The 19010-nt window shown below is 42.3% G+C and overlaps 1 protein-coding gene and 1 pseudogene across 2 annotated transcripts in view; one reads left to right on the plus strand and one right to left on the minus strand.

The window, feature by feature from the left end:
* Mgat4a (alpha-1,3-mannosyl-glycoprotein 4-beta-N-acetylglucosaminyltransferase A) overlaps nt 1–19010 on the minus strand; it is a 106488-nt gene that overhangs the window by 24992 nt on the left and 62486 nt on the right. For both annotated transcript variants that reach the window (XM_005359940.3, XM_026785650.1), the window contains exon 5: nt 10840–10973. In XM_005359940.3, coding sequence (XP_005359997.1) covers nt 10840–10973 — 134 coding nt within the window. The remainder of the gene's footprint in view (nt 1–10839; nt 10974–19010) is intronic.
* Nucleotides 3136–3657, plus strand: LOC101985829 (annotated as a pseudogene).

Consider the following 19010-nt stretch of genomic DNA (forward strand, 5'->3'; position numbering starts at 1 on the left):
TCCACCCCATGCAGGCTCTATTTTGCCACTCTAACTATCTTTCCTCCAGATTCATGCTCTTAGCAGTTACATTTAACACCAGAGGCAACAGCACTGATCAACAGGTATCTTTATGAGTGGACTGAAACTTCCCTCACAGCAGGGCAAATCACCCCTCACTTGGAGGCAGTTACTTCTGATGCTGGGGCTACACCACAGAGCAGGAGCAATCACCCCCCAGAAACCAGACTGGCCCCCTCAAATGATGATGGAGATCACAGTTTCTCCGTAGTGCCTTGCAAAATCAGAACTGAGACAAAGATCTCAAGACCACCAGCCTGAAACCAGATTTCCTGTTGTCGAGTAAAAACTCCGCCTCGTTTGTTTCTCTTCTCTACCAAATCTCCAAGCTCTGTCGGTCCCCAGGGGGACAGACTCGGGGGTTCTGAAGCCCTTCAATTGTTCTGCCCCACATGGCCATGCTGACTGAGCAAAGTTCTCTCAGTTCTCATCAATGATCACCTGAATGTGTGGCTGAGGCTAGCACACTGGACTCTGGAGCTGGGTGGGACTTTAACCCTAAACTCTAGTAACTTAGCAACTTAACCTATTACACGTCTATATAAAAATATGTCACTTGAGCACAGAATCCATTTTCTCTAGGCACACACAGGACAGGGTAGCCAACCAATAGGTGCTGATAAGGTTGAGAGGGTCAGACACCATACACATTATGCTATTTGACTACCAGGGGTTGAAATGGATGGAGATCAATTAACAGCGGGAATAGCGGGAAATTATCAAATAGGTAAGAATGTAAAAATACATTTCTATATAACCCATAGGTCAAGGAAAAAATTACACAGGGACTTATAAAGTATTTTGATCTGAATGAAAACAAATTAAAGGGCATGTCAAAAGGAATGGATATAAAGGAGCTAGGGAGATACCTCAGAGGTTAAAGAGCACTTACTGCTCTTGCAGAGGACCTCAGTTTGGTCCCCAGCACCCACACCAAACAGCACCTGTAACTCCAGCTCCAAAGGGATCTGTCTCCACAGGCACCACACATGTATGCACACTGCCATTCTCTCTCTCTCTCCTCTCTCTCTCTCTCTCTCTCTCTCTCTCTCTCTCTCTCTCTCTCTCGCACGCGTACACACACGCACACACCAATCTTTAATCTTGAAAAAAAAAAAAGGTACTTGGGGTATAGCCAAAGTGGTACTTAAAGAGAAGCTTATAGCTTCGAATTGTTTATATTACCAAAAAAAAAAAAAAACCCCAACCAACATTCATCTTTTAAAAAACAAAAAGTAGAAAAGTAATACTAAGAGAAGTGTAGATATGAATGCCACAGAGAAAGAAGAGAGTCAGAGGTCTGTTTCTTCTTCATCTGCCAGACAGCCAGAGTTCAAAGATCCAGGAGGTCTCAGAAGCGAGGAAACGGGGGAAGACAGGGAAATGGAGCTGGGATGGAAAAGCACAGCCAGGAGAGTAATCAGCAGAGAGAGTGCTGCTGTACCATTCAGCAATATAAGCATCCACTTAATGCCCCCTCCAAAAAAGAGCGAGCCAACAATACAGAAATACTCTTGTACAAATTCCAGTTCAGGAGGTTATCTATTGTTATCCCCAGTACCTGCTTCAACATGGTATTTTAATAAATCCTTGTTCAACAAGAGAAACAAGAGAAAATGTAACCACAGTGAGGGCCAGTCTGGAGTGCTCCTTAGGTGTTTCAGGGGAGAGAAAAGGTAAAAGATACACAGGTAACTAACCCTGAAAGCACACTCAGGCGTCTATCAGAAAAGCTTAGAAAGCTCTGGAGTGGTTAAAAGAATTAACAAGCTTTCCCATGTTCCTTCCTGGAAATCACACACCATTATAAAAGCAACACCAGACATGAGAACCACAGGCTTCATTTTAAAATATTAACAACTGAAATTTTAGTCTCAAAAGGGGATCTGACTTTGTTTCGATAATCAGAGGTGACATAAAGAACTGCAGAGACCAACTGAGTCTGCAGCAGGCTCTGTGGCTTAAAGAGAAGTTGGTAAATTTGTTTATGTAAAAGAATAATAAAATAATTGGTCTAGAACACATCTTTATCCCTTCACTCTCCCCTCAGCCAATATAGCCTGAAACCCAGTATCCTTCAATGGCTCATAAAAATGGAAGCAAAACACAAAATAAGAAAAAAGGGGGGAGAAATGAGTAGAATCAATAAAATAATTGAGAAAGGGGAGAGAACAGAGAAAGGCAAATGGAGGAAGAGGGGGAGCAAAAGAAACTCTCAAGCAATGACGTGACCATTAAGGAAAAGAATGAAGAAAACCACACTTAGCTGAAGTCATTGCCACTAGGAAGCAAGATCCAGCATCAGAAGGGGACTGTGACAATTATCAAGGTGTTTGGAAACACAGAGCCTACAATATATGAAGCAATCTTGGGGAAAAAAAAAAGCCTGCAGGACTAGACTTGATGGGTCGTCAATAATTCATTATAAGAGGTGGTGGAGCTCCAGCACGAGACTTAGCTCCAATCCAGATAATGAAAAAAACCCAGGGAGAAAAAGACCCACACTTACAGTCACTGTGTTTTCAATAAATCTACCAGGGAAGCCAAAGTGCTTTCTCAGCACAGGGAATTGCAATAATGAGTACCTGACGACCAGGGACCTTTCACACTACCTCATTCCTTAATGGAAGTTAGCTCAAGATGAGACGCAATCAGAATGCACAAGTTAAAAGCATGACAGTGTGCAGGAAGGGTCTTTGTGATATATGCAAGGGTTCGCTAACTCACAGAATGCAGTCACTGTAGAAGAAATCTGCCCACCACGGCAGTAGGAAGAAAATGGACAGACATTCAGACTGGGAAAAAAATATTCAAACACAAATTTGACAAGAATTGTATCCATTTTCTATATTAAAGAACTCATAACCAAAATCGAAAAAAAAAAAATTCTAAGAAATAGGGAAACCTATTTCTAAGAAATCCGGCAAACCCATCACAAAATACACATTTTTATGAAATGGGTTAATGATAAAGGATGGGGTAGATGAAGTGAAACATGACAAACAAAAATACTAAAACTCGCTCTCTTTCTCTTCCGGTCGCAGGCGCTTCGGGAGCCGCCGATTATGTCCGGCCATGGCCAAGTCCAAGAACCACACCACACACAACCAGTCCCGGAAATGGCACAAGAAACCCCGGTCACAAAGATATGAATCTCTCAAGGGGGTCGACCCCAAGTTCCTGAGGAACATGCGCTTTGCCAAGAAGCACAACAAGAAAGGCCTGAAGAAGATGCAGGCCAATAATGCAAAGGCCATGAGTGCACGTGCGGAGGCCATCAAGGCCCTGGTGAAGCCCCAGGTGGTGAAGCCCAAGGTGCCAAAGGGCCCCACCCACAAACTCACCCGTCTGGCTTTAATTGCTCACCCCAAGCTTGGGAAGCGGATTAGAAGCTACATGGCCAGGGGTCGTAGGCTCCAAAAAACAAAGCCCAAGGTTCAAGCCAAGGCAGAGGCCTCAGCTGCAGCTCAGGCTCCCAAAGGTGCCCAGGCCCCTGTGAAGGCCCCATAAAAAAGGTCGCAGTCTGCCAATATGAAGACAGATGGACTGGTGTGAACACCTACACAGTATTTGCAGAGGTTCAGGACCTTATGCTGTTTTTACAAATAAACTTGAGGCAAGTTCGGTTAAAAAAAAAAAATACTAAAACTCGAATGGAAGAGTCAAAGTGGTAAGTATGCAGGTATTTTGTGTAAAGATTTTTCAACTTTATGTCATAAATTTTTCACAAAAAAAAAATAACATACTTTATGACATTAAAGACTTAGCTCCATAGGCCAAAAGAACATACACTGTGCTAGAGAAACATGACCCACAATACCTGCAACTGAAACTTACATTACAGCTGAATTATCGGGCTTTAAGAATAGAAAAAGAATAAATTGAGCAACCAGGTAAAATATTTGGTATTTGGTTCCAAATACCAAAGAATGAAAAATATGAAAGACTGTCTAGCTAACTTCAGCACTAGCACCCAAGAATACATGAAGGAAGAGGGTAAGGGAGGGAGGGGTAACTCAGAGTTTCTATACCCAGCTGAACTACAATGGCAGAAGAGATCGTTGTCCTATATTCACACTGAAGAATAAAGAATATAAGCACACCAAAGTGGACAAGGATGGAGAAAACTAAGCTAATCACCTTTGGAAAACAGCAGTCTGGATACCGTGAGGCTAGAGAAACAAAACAGAGGACAAATCAGGCACACTCGTTCTGAGTATGTGCTAGTCTAGAGACCGGCTTAATGCTCATTTAACTTTGACAACTAAGGAGATTTGTGAACCCTGACAACCAGCTTCTTTGCTGTGGAGAAAAGGTTTAATTACTGAGTAATGAGGAAAGGCTAGAGTGGATGAGACTAGAGCCAGCAATACCATTAAAAAAAGTAGGCTAGATGTATAACTTAACACACCCATAGAGGACCATAAAACTATACAGAAATGGCGGATCTACACTGTAAGGGTGGGGAAAACGGTCCCTCAGCTAATGAGCACATGCCAAATCAAGATCTTGATAGTGCGTGTGTATGTGTGTTCCTGTATATCTGGGTTTACCTGGTACCTTTATGTGCACGTGGGAACAGAAGACAACTCAGCATCATCCTCAGGAATACTTGTTACCTACCTCCTGTGAGAGAGATTCTCTCACCACCCTGAAGCTCACAAATTAGGTTAGACTGGTTGTTCAGCAAATTCCAGGAGTCCCCTGTCGCTGCCTCCCTATTGCTATGATTCCAAGTGTGTGCCACCACACCTGGCATTTTTATGTGGGTTCTGGGGACTTGAATTCAGGTCCTCATGTTCATAAGTATACAGTGTACTGAATGAGCCATCCCCAAGGCCCCAGATCCTGATTTCTGAAACCCACCTTGAATACAAAGATGCAGGTTCCTTCAAAAAGTGTCCAAGGTCAGGGCCAGGAAAACACACGATTAGCTTAAAACTATTCTGATGCAACGAAGTGAAGAGAAACAGCTAGGGCACAGTAGGTGGATCAGCCCAATGGCCACAACAGGACACATGCACAACCTGACTGACAAACCAGAGCAGGTTGCTATCTACAACTGAGTATAAAAACTCCAAATAACAAATGGAAAGATGATGGAACTAAAACACACACACAGCAGCCATTTCTGCAGGGAGCCATGGGGGTACTGAGTCAACGCCACTGACGTTCTGATGAGAAGCAGGTCCCTTCCCAAGATCTTAAAAGTCTCGCCCACCACAAGACAACTACTAAACACATAAAGAAAAACACCTTTACAGTAGAAAAGCCTGGCACATGCCAACTAAATATGCCACAGTAACTTGACCGACTCACTTATAAATTGATCCAATTTGTCAGTTCTTGCCAACAGGCTGACTGCTGGCACTGTTAAAGCAATTTCTGTCAAAGGGTTTGCAGATGGCACAAAGGCACACACCCTTATGTAAACCACGGACTGTGTACAGCCGTCAAAAGACTATACAGAAGCAAACTGTCTCCCGCGACTGTCTGTGGAAACCATGAAACAGGAGTTCTCGCCACTCAGTACTTCACGCTGACTGTGTTGTGTGCTCTCTACACACAATGTGCTAAACTGGCCCTGGGATTGTAAAACATCAAATTCTACAGTTGGGGCCTTAAAGATTAAAGGGAGGGATCTGAATATTTCCAGGCAAACTGAACAAATGGAGATGGACAGGGTGACATGCTACCTAAGGTTCTTTCCAAAGCCTTGGCAATCATTACAGTTATCACCAACATCACCGCCTGTCAGTTATCCTGACTGCATCCTACCAGACACTGCCTAAAGAACCCATGCATGCAGTCTCTCCAACCCACCCAAAATAGCACCTTGCCATCAACATAGCCCTGTAACCCCACCAACTGCCTGCTCTGTTTGGTGGCAGTCTATAAAATTTAAGATTTTTGCCTTTAAAAAAAAAAAGACACCCCCTCCTATCACATAGGACATAGGATCTTAGCTGCAGTCAACAGAAACAGATTCTGCAAGAACAGCTAGAAAAAATGATTTACTGAAAGATGGCTTGGATGAATGCATGGGGCCATGGTTGGGTTGAGGAACCCAGATGAGAAGATGCAGTGAGGAATCACAGAGCAAGAAATAAAGTGTCACATGACAATGCCATCTATGTCAGTCTGTCATGGGAATGACTATCTGATCCTCACTCCCTTATGTATTTACTTGGAGTGAGGGAAGGTGCAATGGCGTGCATGTGGAAGTCAGAGGACCACTAGCAGGAATCACTTCTCTCTGTGCACCATGACGGCTCTGGGGACTGAACCAGATCACCAGAGTTGGCGGCAAGCGCCTTCACCTGCTGGTTCATCTCACTACTTTTTGTTTTTTTTTATCACTGGAATGGAGAAATATGAACAGATCCTCTGTCCAGATGTCTTGCTAGATTTCCCTGTTACTTCCTTTGGGTTTTCTGGCATCTGAAAATAAAGAGGCTCCTATGCAAAGTACGACATGAGAACAGTAAACCATAAAGCAAACGGCTGGCATTTTTAGTTTTCATAGCAAGGTGGAGATACTTCATTCCACCAGGGTTTATAGCTGGGGGACGCCCCAAATACAAGGCATGAAAAACAATCTGCTAAAACCCAGAGCACACTATGAGGAAATGATCCTGAGTGATAAAAATACAAGAATTAGTGTATGTGTGTGTGTGTGTGCGTGCATGTATTAGTATATAGAATAAGAGCAAAAAATACATAAAGTAATGTGAGGCATATCATTAACAAAAGATCATTATACTCTAAATGCTATGATTAAACTCTAAGTTAAAAAAAAAACTAAAAAAGTACCAACCATACAATACAACTCCTGCACCTGAGCCTCAGGGATTATTGTATCAGAGGGGTGTGAGATCCTGTCTCCTAGGTATGTCAAAAGCTACACTCATAGAGAAAGCCTCTTCAGCGTGGCTACCTAAACATGAGCTAAACAAAGACAACAACAGAAATGCCAGAGAGAATGGGAGGAAAGGCCACACAGCCTCAACCTTACACAAACTACCAACAACTAAGGAATGCCAAGAGCAGGAGACAATAGTCTTCCCCACTATTGGGAAGAGCATACAATGTGGGATCCAATACCAAATGGTCAGCCAGCCCTAAAAACATACAAGGAACATACAGACTGAGCAGATTGTATTTATACATTTACACACATACACACACACACACATGTACGTGCATATAACAACAGCTAATGAAAAAAGAGGCCATGAATTTGAAAGAGAACAAGGAAGGGTATATGGGGGCAAGCACAGGAAGGAGGAAATTATCTAATTACAATCTCAAAAACAAAAATGATTTAAAAAATTAAAATGAATAAGTGCTTTAAATTTTAAAAAAGAAAGTATATAAAAATACAAAGAACAGAAAGTGGCGCAGGGAAAAGTGACCTACACAAGCTCCCCACGCTCTAGTACTCTGCTTTGACTTCGAAACAGTCTTGTTTAGCCTTGGCTGGCTTTGAACTCCCAGCAATCCTCCTGCCTCAGTCTTCTGAGGCCCAGTTTTACAAGCACACACCAACATGCCCAGCATCTCTAGCACTTTTTTTCATCTTTAATCTCTCCTTACATATTTAAACTAAAGATAATGCATGTCTTCACAGAAATTCCTGATTTGCTTAAAAATATAGATACATATGTGTGTGTGTGCGTGTACATATGGACATATATTTTTTCATATTTGCCTGTTAGTGCTATCACTAATTTAAATGGGAGATCAGAAATAGCATCACAGAAGGTGATCAGCTGGGATGGAGGAAGAAGGGAGCAGAAAGGAAGAGGCAGTGTTCAAACGGAGTAATACACACAGAACGGAGAACCCAGAGATCTGTACCACATACTGGGCACGGGGCGATTAGCGCTGCACACAAGAACTCCCATGAGCATATGGAATACCTGGAAGAGCAGCAGCCTGAGAGGTTAGACTAATTTAGATCTGGACAAATTGAGAGTTGCCTGTCTTAATCACTGTTCTCTTGCTGTGAAGAGACACCATGAGCAAGGCAGCTATTATAAGAGGAAGGATTTAACTGGGGGCTTGCTTACCACTGTTCAGAGGTTTAGTCCATTATCATCATGGCAGGAAGCAGGGCGGCCTGCAGCCTTACCTTGGAGCAGTAGTACAGAACTACATTCTGAGCCACAGGCAGAAAGACAGACTCTGGGCTCAGCATGGGCTTTTGAAACCTCAACTCCAACTCCAGTGACACACTTCTTCCAACAAGGCCGCACCTCTTAATCCTCTCAAACAGTGCCACTCCCTGGGGACTAAGCATTTAAACCTAGGAGCCTATGGAGGTCATTCTTATTCAAACAGCTACACTGCCCATTAGCCATCTGGATGACGTTATCAAGTAGGCAAGCAGAAACAGGTATTGAGGAAGAAGAATCTGAAGATATTCAGTTATCCTGTACAAATCATGGTCAAAACCACAGAAGATGTACCTGTTACTAGTACCTTATGGACTCCTAGGGAAACACTTCTAACTAACCCATGGAGACACAAGCAATAATTCTGAATTGCCTAGTGGCTAAATCTAGTGAAACATTTCACTTCTGTTCACGACAGACTAGAAAGCACTGAAATTTTATGAAGATAGGTAGACAAACACTGCAGTCCAAGAGGGCTAATCAGACATTGGAATGCTGCTAATACTACACAATAATAATATTCTCATTGCAAATAAATTCCAACTTTGTAAAAATGTACCTGGCAGAAAGTGGCATTACCGCATAATCCTGAGACTCAATGCATTTGCTAGCTACTAAAGAGTTTTACCAAGATGTAATTTTTCTTGCTTATTTCAGTAATGCGCACTGAGGATTTTTATATATATGTTTATCTGCTTAAATATATTTCTGAAATTGCAAATGCTTGTACTAGATTGGTTTTTACAAGCACAATGCTGACTCAAAAGTGCACTTTCAATATTAATAGTCATTGCTTAGCTGCTTTCCAAAGAAGTTATGCCCATCTCCAGGGGCAGCCATACATGAAAGGCAAGGAAAAAAATCATAAAGAATACAAATAACCAAATAAACTACTTCAAAGAGTTGATTCCCCTCATATATGGAAGCTCCTTACAAATCAAAGCATTAAAAAATAAGCAAAGCTTATAGAAAAACAATTATAAATCAAGTGGTCAGAATCTACACAAACCTACATTTAATCCAAACAGTAAAGCAGCCCGAATTAAATAAAAGCAAAAACTTACTTTTTAACCAGTCTCCAAACTCAGCTATTTTGGCAAAGGCCAATGTGTTACTTTTTACCCATCAAATTAGAAAATCAAATTGCTCTATTTGATTTTCTATTGCTATAACAATAATAATAAAAAAACACTGACCAAAAAAAACTCAAGGGAGGGTTTATTTGGTTTATGCTTTGAGGTCACAGACCATCACTGAGGGAAATCAAGTCGGAACTCAAGCAGGAACAGAAGCTGAAATCACACTGCTTTCTGGTTTGCTCTCTGGCTCATAATCAAGCTTTCTAATAAAATCCAAAACCACCTGCATAGGGATGGTGTCACCAACAGTGGACTAGGCCATCCCCCATCAGTTATCAATTCAAGACAGTTTGTCACAGATATGGCCACAAACCAATATGATCTAGGCAATCCTTGAGGTTTCCTCTTCCCAGGTGACTCAAGGTTGTGTCAAGTTGACAATAAAAACCAGTTTCTAATATTTTAATAGTACCTGGAAAAAAGAACTGAGCTCTTTGATAGACTGCTGGGAGAGGAAGTGGCTCAACTTTTCCAGGGCATTGCTGGTCACATCTTAGTATTTTAATGTGTTTGGGTTCTGAGCCAGATTTAGAAATTAGTACCAATTCAGTCACTATACAGCTACACACTTTATTTATATAAATACTTAATGCTGTTGCTGATCACTGCAGAAACTCTAAAAACTCAACTATACATCGTAAATTGAAAAAAATAATAATTCTTGAAACCAGACGATGAAATATTTGGAAGACAGAAAAAAGTCCTTTTTTGGCACGGAAAAATGTTCATAATGCAATTAACATATACAGAATGACCCTCTGGTGTGTGTGTGTGTATATATATATATATATATATACACACACAAGCCATAGGAAGAAAAATTTAAGTTTTTGAAAACCAACGTTTTATTTGTATGAAGAAAAATAGGCAAGGTTCATTGTATGTTTACATGACTGATTTTAGTAGCATGTGTTTACTTTGTCATTAAAACCATATTCAGTTAAAAAAAACAATTCTGAAACAGTGGGACTTATGGGGAGAGGGAGGCAGAACTAGCAGGACACACTGAAGGTCTTCCCTTACAGGGAGAGTGACCTAGATCTCATCAGTGGCACAAAAACGCTCTGCCACTCAGCTGCACCTCTAGCCCTTCCCCATTCCAAAATCCAATAAGGCAGTACTTCCTCTGGGCAGTGGTTCACACCCTGCCTAACACACTTCCTTATGACAGCATAGGGAACTGCAAAATAGCTCCTAATACCTGCTTTAATACAGTTCCTCATGGTGTAGTGAACCCAGCCATAAAATTATATTGTTGCTACTTCATATCTGAACTTTGCTACTCTTCTAAATTATAACGCAATAGCTGATATGCAGGATATCTGATATGCAACCTCCCCAAAGGGGTCACAACCCTTAGGTTGAGAACTGCTGGTCTAAATGCTTATAAAAGCACATGCAAATATTTGATTAGCATCTTAATTCTCAGATCACATATTGTGAAAAATATAACAAGAAATTACCTCTCCAATGAAGACAACTATAACGCAGTCCAGCTTCTCTTCAGGATACAGATTATCAATAAGGGAATGAAGGGTTTCTATGAGGTAAGATTTAACTTCTCTCTTCACGGTAGGAATTCCCATTACTATTGAAACTGGAAAAAAAATACAGCAATTATGTAAAAAGATTTTATAATGACAATATAGACAAATATATAGGAGTAATTGAGGAATTCAGTTTTAGAAAGAGAAAAGAGTAAAAAGAAATATCTATAATGCTATATTTCTCTTCCCTGTGGCTAGGCCAAGGGTGCGTGCAAACACAACAGCAAATAAGTGTTAATAAAAAAAAGACGAAACCTCATACCAAAACAGCTGCAAACAGCACATTAGGCCACAAGTAAAGGTCAGAGACACTGGCATATCTGTCACACAATGAATGTCTTCAAGATCAGCAGCTCAAGAAGTCGTGCGAAGAAACAACAAGCACATGAAGTTTGGGGACACATCACAAAATAACTAGCCAGCACTCTCTCCAGTGCTAAGAACTGCTCCAGACAGAAAAGACTAAGAAGACATGACGAAGTCACAATGTAATGGAACATGGGATCCTGAGTCAGAAGAGAAAAATGAGCATGGTAAACTCTCGAGTGAGATCCATGACTCCTTAGCAGTATAGTGGCAGTGTGAACTTCCTGCCTTGGGGAGTATAGGTGTGACATCTGAGGGTGCCGGGTCCTTGGCTGGCAGAGAGGTTGGTGAACCACAGGTGTGTGTGATACATAAGAAGTTCCAAAATTATAGTTTCCACTATACTGCTTGTGAATGCACACTGGAGCCCTCCTGCAATCAGCTCTATCAGGAGGTCCTCCTGGGGTCCCTAAGCAGAGCACTGTATTTACTGTAGTTAACTGGTGACTTATAATCTTATAGGTTCTTCCTCATGCGCAACTGAGAGAATTCAGCACTGTGACCCTAACCCCATTTTTTTTTTTTTCATTTTGTCACACAATTTTATCTGGCTCAGTGACTTGAGAGATTTCACGTATTGCATCACAAAACTGACCGTATCTCAGTCTTTTTTTTAAAAATTGTATCTTGGAACTGGAGAGATGGCTCAGAGGTTAAGAGCACTGGCTGCTCTTGCAAAGGTCCTGAATTCAATTCCCAGCAACCACATGGTGGCTCACAACCGTCTGTAATGAGATCGGGTGCCCTCTTCTGGCATGTGGGCATAAATGAAGGTAGAACACTATATACATAATAAATTTAAAAAATTTAATTGTATCTTAAAGTCTTAAAGCATTGATATTCTAAGTATTATGCATACACCACAGCATATAACTAAATATTAAAAATAATTCTAAACCAGATGTGCTGGCACACACCTTTAATCCCAGCACTCAAGAGGCAGAGGCAGGCAGACCTCTGTGAATTTGAGGTCAGCCTAGCTCCAGAAAAGCCATGACTATATAGAGAGTCCCTGTCTCAAACAAAACAAAAATGAAACTTAATCATAGAACAATTTACTGGAGATGCTAAGAAATACTGAGACTTCTAAAACTGAAAAGGAAGCTGAAAGACTACAGATCTACCTTCACCATTCTGCACGTGATGACACTAAGAATCATGGGGGAAAAGGAACTGTCCCTAAGGTCCCTCTCTTCCACTCTAAACAGTTCTGCACCTATTTTAAAAACAAGGCAATATTCCAGGTGTTAGGCGTAAGACAGGAAATAATCTAAATAATGCCTTTGCTTTCATGAGACGTGTTAGAGCTGAGGAAGAACACTCCAGAGGAGCAAGCAGCGGGATGCTGAAGACACGATCAATAGCTAGCAGGGACCAGAATAGATCTAAGGCAGAAAGGGCCTTCATGGAGATTCGGGGGTCAGGTCAAACATACCAAACTGAGTTCAACTCTGTGCAGAAGAGATGGCATTGGGAGGTTGTGATCACGGAAGTCAGAGTCCAAATTCTAAAATTTATTTCCTTTAAGCCAGAAAAAAAGAGTAGAAACTATCTAAAGGTAGCATTCCCTATCTTCAAATACTCAGTCTACCTTCAGTTATACTAAGCTCGTTCTGCTTTTAGCATCATTGTTAGTTTAGCCTTTCTTGTTTCCTTAAGATGTGATGCTGGTCAGTTGCTCTTCATTCTTCCGTCTTCCTGTAATAACTGACGGTCCTGTAGCTCCGGTGTCACTACAAGACCATACACGAGCTGGGAACTAAGCTGAGACAGAGACAGAGACACACAGAGAGGGAGACACGGGTCATCCTTGATACAAGAATGCCAAATGCCTGGGGCGTACTACACTGCTATACTTCCCCTTTTTTGTTTTTTTGAATATAGTCTTTGAGAGTTCCGCGAGCCTGTTCCACTATGGCCTGTCCCTGGGGACTGTAAGGTATTCCTGTCTTATGAAGGATGTCATAACTGTCATCAGTAAAAAGCCTTTACTGATATAAGCTGGTCTGTGCACCCAGAGAATAGGTCTCTCCTGCCAAAAGACTGCAGTGGGCTTCATGGCTGTACAAAAGACCAGCAGAAGCAAAGGCTGGTGATAATCATTATAATTTAGAGGGGCTTTGGCTAACTGCTGTTAGACTGATTTAAGACATTTACAACCTTCAGGTTGAGCAGAACAGAACTCCAGGAAGCAGGCTCGCTGCTCCGGAACCGCGGAAGGGGCCCCACTTCAACAATCTTTTAGGGAATTTGGGCGTAGCTTTCCTCTCTTAAACTTTCTGCTGAGTGGGGGTGCAGCATCCTTGGGGGTATTTCACAGTGACCCTTCAGGGAGGTCCTGGTTCACAACAAATCCCTAGACTCAAACCCCAAAGTCAAGACACCTTTTATGCTGGCTTATCTTCGCAGCCCATACAATAAAATGTCTGTGTATATATTACTTTTTTGTATATATTACTATTTTTAAAAACTTTAATTCCAGTGCCCTGCTTCTAAAAGAACTACTACTTGACCGGTAGGTCAATCCTTGTACAAAATAACTGGCACCCATTTTCAATCTGTCCTCACCATCAATCTCTTGCTTACTGCTGGCCAGCCTTCCGAGGGCACTCTCCCCATGTCTCCCCAATTCCCGACATCCCAGCGGGGCCTCCACTTCCGCCAGTTCCATTCTGTGCTCTACTCGCTCGCACTGCAGGAACTAGACTGAAAACTTAAAAACATATACACAGAGAGACAGAGACAGACAGACGGGGTCACGGAGCCATCCTTGAGACAAGAGTGCCAAAAATGCCCCCTTTTTATCCATCTCTCAGCGTTCCCTAAGTTCCCGATCCCACTGGGGCCTCCACTTGTAAAATTCTAAACAGTACTGTAAAATCCCCAATGGTCCTGTAGCTCCTGTGTCCCCGTGTCCGTGTCTCTGTCTGTGTGTGCGTGTGATTTTAAGTTCATCTAGTCTCTCACAACTGCTCCTCCACCCGCACCCTCACACTCTTCCCACTTCACGTAGCAAACATGACCTCTGCACATTTTAAATCCTAACTACTTTTAAATCTATCCACAACCTTTAGTGCAGTGCTTCTCAGCCTTCCTAATCTACGACCCTTTAATAGAGTCCCTCATGTTGTAGTGAGCCCCAATCATAAAATTACTTTCGTTACTACTTCATAACTGTAATTTTGCTATTGCTATGAACTGTAATGCAAATATCTAATCTGCAGGATATCTTGATAAGTGACCCCTATGAAAGGTCATTGGGCCACCAAAGGGGTCGTGACCCATAGGTTGAGAACTGCTTCTTCAGTGGCTTCCTACAGTTCTGACGCTAAAAAGCCAAAAATCCTGTAACTGATCTTGAATCCCTACAGTCTTTGGCTTTATATAACATCTCCAGCTTCCTTTGTTTGATACGGTTTGTCTACCCACGCACTGCACTTACATTGGTCTTCGTCTATTTTCTAGAATAGTTCGTGCTCCCTTCCACCACAGGGCTTTCCCAGTGCTCTTGATTTTTCTCACCGTGGTGGAAAGCATAATGACTTCAGGATGCCCAGGGCCTAATACCTACAATCAGTTACTCTGGATGCAAGGGGCTTTGTGGACAGGACTAAGACAAGCACGGGATGGGAAGGTTATGTTGGATTACCTGGTATGCTCAGAATAACCAAAAGGGCTTTTACAAAAAATATAAGTAAAAGGGTTAGAGTGAGAGAAAGTGGTACAGCAACAGAAGGAAGAGGCCCAAGGAAGAAAATTGAAGATACTACACTTTGAAGATGAAGGAGGGGCCCACAAAGGAATATAGGCAGACTGTTGAGACTATAAAAGGTCAGGAAACCGATCCATCCCTATGCTCCGAGGAGTGTACCCTGTTGGCACCTGCCTGACTTTCCCCACTTCTGACCTCTACAACTATAAGATACTACATTTCTGTTGTTTTAAGTCCCTGAGTTTGCAGTAGGTTGTCACAATGGCAACAGAAACTAAAACACGCAAATTTCACCAGTAAAATCTATATTCTTCTGGTCTCAGGTCTTTTTGGTGCCCCCTTACACACTATGAAACTATCCCACATCACTAATTAGTCATGTATCTTCTGCTAGACTGGAGCTCCAAAGGCTACAAGTCACACTGAGTCCGTTAGCCTAAGTACAGAGCGATGTACCTGGCTTGGGGCAGGCACCCATGAACTCTGAGGTCAGGAAATGCACAAAGACTCACACTGTGCTCCTGCAATCAAGAGTGCCCTTCTGGCAGCCAACCTGGCCAATGTTTTGCCAGCCATCTGCTTGGTACTAAATAAGTCTTTTGTTCTGAAGGCCTGGGCATTTCTTCAATTTAAAGATTTCCCTCCCCCCCCCTTTTTAATTTATCCAACAGTGGAGGGATTGGGGCACCAACCCAGCCACAAAACCTTTGAACTACCATCTGTCCTGTCTGCAAAATGTGTTGGGGTAAAGGTGGTGCAGAACTTGTGGGAGTGGACAACCTACGACTGGTCCAACTTGAGACCCATTTCACAAGAGGGAAGTCCCACCTGACACTGCCTGGAGGGCCAGGAACCACAGTTTGGATTGCCCAGAGACCTAGGACAGAACCAGATATGACTGACGAATCATACTGCTATACCATAGACCGAAGCCGAGCACAAGCATCATCAGAGATGCTTCATTCAGCAACTGATGGAAACAGATGCAGAGACCTACAGCCAACCATTAGGCGGAGCTCAGGGAATCCCGTGGAAGAGGGTAAGAAAGGACTGCAGGAGCGGAAGGCGTCAAAGACGCAAGAAAATGGCCCACAGAATAAACCAAGCAGGACTCATATGGACTCACAGAGACTGAACCGACAATCAGGGAGCCTGTATGGGTCTGACTCAGGTCCTCTGCATATGTGTTATGGTTGTGTAGCTCAGTCTTCTTGTGGAACTCCTAACAGTGGGTCTTTGACTCTTTTGCCTGCTCTTGGGACCCTTTCTTTCTAGTGAGCTGATTAATCCAGCCGTGATATGAGGGTTTGTGCCTATTCTTATTATAACTAGATAAGCCAAGTTTGATTGGTATACCCAGGAGGATATGCCTTTTTCTGATGGGAAAGGAAAAAGAGTGAATCTGAGGGAAGGGACTGGGAGGAGAAAGGGGAGGGGAAACTGCATTGGGGTGCAGTATAAAAGAATCAATTTTTTAAGATGTACTCATTTCCTTCCTGGAAATCTACTGGGCAGTGTGCATCTGCCATCTTCTTCCAGCCTTCATGTGCTTTCTGCTGCATTCTGTGCAGCTCTATCTTGCTGACCGTCAATTTGATTGGAGGAGCGGGGCATTTCCCCCTGCCCCCTTGCTTTATAAAACTGGAGGTGAACCCCAGGACCGTATGCATACTAGCAAGTACTCTACCACTGAGCACCCCAGCTCTCTCTTTAGAGACAGTCTGAGCTGCTCAGGCTGGTCTTTAACTTACTCTGTTGCCCAGGCAGATTTTGGCCTCAAGAGTTTCCTGCCTCATCCTCCTGAGTATCTGGGAGTACCTGTCTCCGGACCCAACTTACTGGATCAAATCTCAGACCATGTATCTGAGAATTTCAACAGTTAACTACTATTATGAAAACCAAATATTTCTAGATGATCTTTTTTTAACAGTTGGATACTGTTTTGTGGGTTTTCCTTCCGTGCCCTCTAAAATAAATCACACGATTTGCTCTACCAGCTCAGTTTTATGGATCGCCAAGTTACTGGCCACAGCGCTGGCCGCCTGCCTTCATGCTGGGTAAGCCCTTTGCCATGTGCTCGCTGTGCCTGGCTACCTCAGCTGCCTCTGTAAGTGTGTGGGAAGATATGCAAGAATCTGATGGAGATCTTCAAAGTTTCAAATGACTTGAGGGGAGGGGGCTTGAGGGAGACAGGTCTCACACTGTGTAGCCCTGGTTGACCTGGAACTCATATGATCTGTCAGCCTCTGGCTCCAAGTGTTAAAAGACTTGTTTTTTAATATATAAATTTATTTTTGTTTTATGTTCACTGTTGTTTTGCCTGCATGTATGTCTGTGTGAGGTATCAAGCCCTGAAACTGGAGTTACAGACGGGTGTGAGCTTAAGTGTGGGTGCTGGGAATTGAACCTGGGACCTCTGGAAGAGAAGCCAAGTGTTCTTAACCCCTGAGCCATCTCTCCAGCCCCTTTTTTAAACACTTTTTTTTTTCATTTGTTATTCTCATTCATGAAAATACAGTCTAAATTCCATGACTGGCCTTGGAATCTTACCCAAACAGCGGCTATTACTGGGGGATGTCCACGTTAGCTTTTAAAAAGAATTAACAATTGATGTTCTAAAGAAAGGAACTCAGAGTGTCCTATACATCATGCTAGTGTACGTATATTCAGCCCCTGAAGGATGCCTGGCCTTGGTAAACATTTCCTGAATCAATACAAAAAAAATAATAATAATAATCTGAACACGCTATTTTAACATTCAACCTCCACAGGGAGATCACACATTATTGTAGATTATTTATAAAATAGAAAGATGAAAGAACCAAAACAAAATAGATGCAGAGGCTTATACTAACAGTTCAAGTGATGGGAGAAAACAGGACCCTAAAGAGGAAGATTCTTAAGATTCCTACTGAATCAAAACCCTGCAGGGCTGTGGGAACAACTCAGCAGAGGAGCGCTGGTCTAGCATGCATGAGGTCCTGGGTTCAAACACGAGAACTGTGAAGAAGAAAAGCCAACTAATCAACTTTTCTAAAGTATTAACACAAGGGCCGGAGAGATGACTAAGCCATGAAGAACATATGTTGCTCATGCAGAGGACCCAGGTTCTATGTCCAGCGCCCACATGGTGGCTCACAACCACTTATAACCCCAGTTCCAGAGGACCCGACACCCTCTTCTGACTACCTTCTGAAGGCAGCACTCTCAGTCTCACATGGGATATGTTCATACACATCAAATAAATATAAAAAAATATTAACACAAAAATGAAATTCAAACTTGAAAGGATGATATACACCTATAATCTGAGTTACTCAGGAGGGTGAGGGGGAAGAAAATGGGTTCTAGGAAAGCTTGGGCTACACAGTGAAACCTCATTTAAAAAAATAAATAAACAAAAGAAAATGAATTTTAATATCTCTAGAGTAATCATCATTTGGGGTTTTTTTATTTTGTTTTGTTTTTGTTTTTTTTGTTGAGACATGTTTTTCTCCATGTAACAATCCTAGCTGTCCTGGAACTAGCTCTGTAGAACCAGGCTGGCCTCGAACTCACGGAGATCTACCTGCTTCTGCCTCTTAAGTGCTGGGACTAAAGGCGTGCGCCACCGCCGCCAGACTGTTTCATCAATTCTGGACTCTACATTTTAAAATATATGAAGAAAAGGTCAAACTAAAACATCCAAGTTCAATTAAGTCAAAAAATTTAAATTCGAGCAAAAATTGATAACTACAAAATATATAAAGTAGTCAAAAGGTCCTATAAGGAAAATTCAAGGGCTACAAGGGGAGGAGAGAGCAGCGTATTCAAGTGTTATTGAAGGGAAAGCTCGTGAGAGTGAGAGGTGCCTCTACCTAGGGAAAAGTGGTGCAGACTAAGACAAACCCCCTTGGCAGGACTACAAAGAGCCATCAGTGCTGGGATAAGACATAGGGGTAAGGCCATCCCTCTACTTCCCCATCTTTAAAACAGAAAATTTACAAATGTTTAAGAATTTGTCGGCCGG

The sequence above is a fragment of the Microtus ochrogaster genome, linkage group LG2 (genome assembly GCF_000317375.1).
Source record: "Microtus ochrogaster isolate Prairie Vole_2 linkage group LG2, MicOch1.0, whole genome shotgun sequence".
NCBI lineage: Eukaryota > Metazoa > Chordata > Mammalia > Rodentia > Cricetidae > Microtus > Microtus ochrogaster.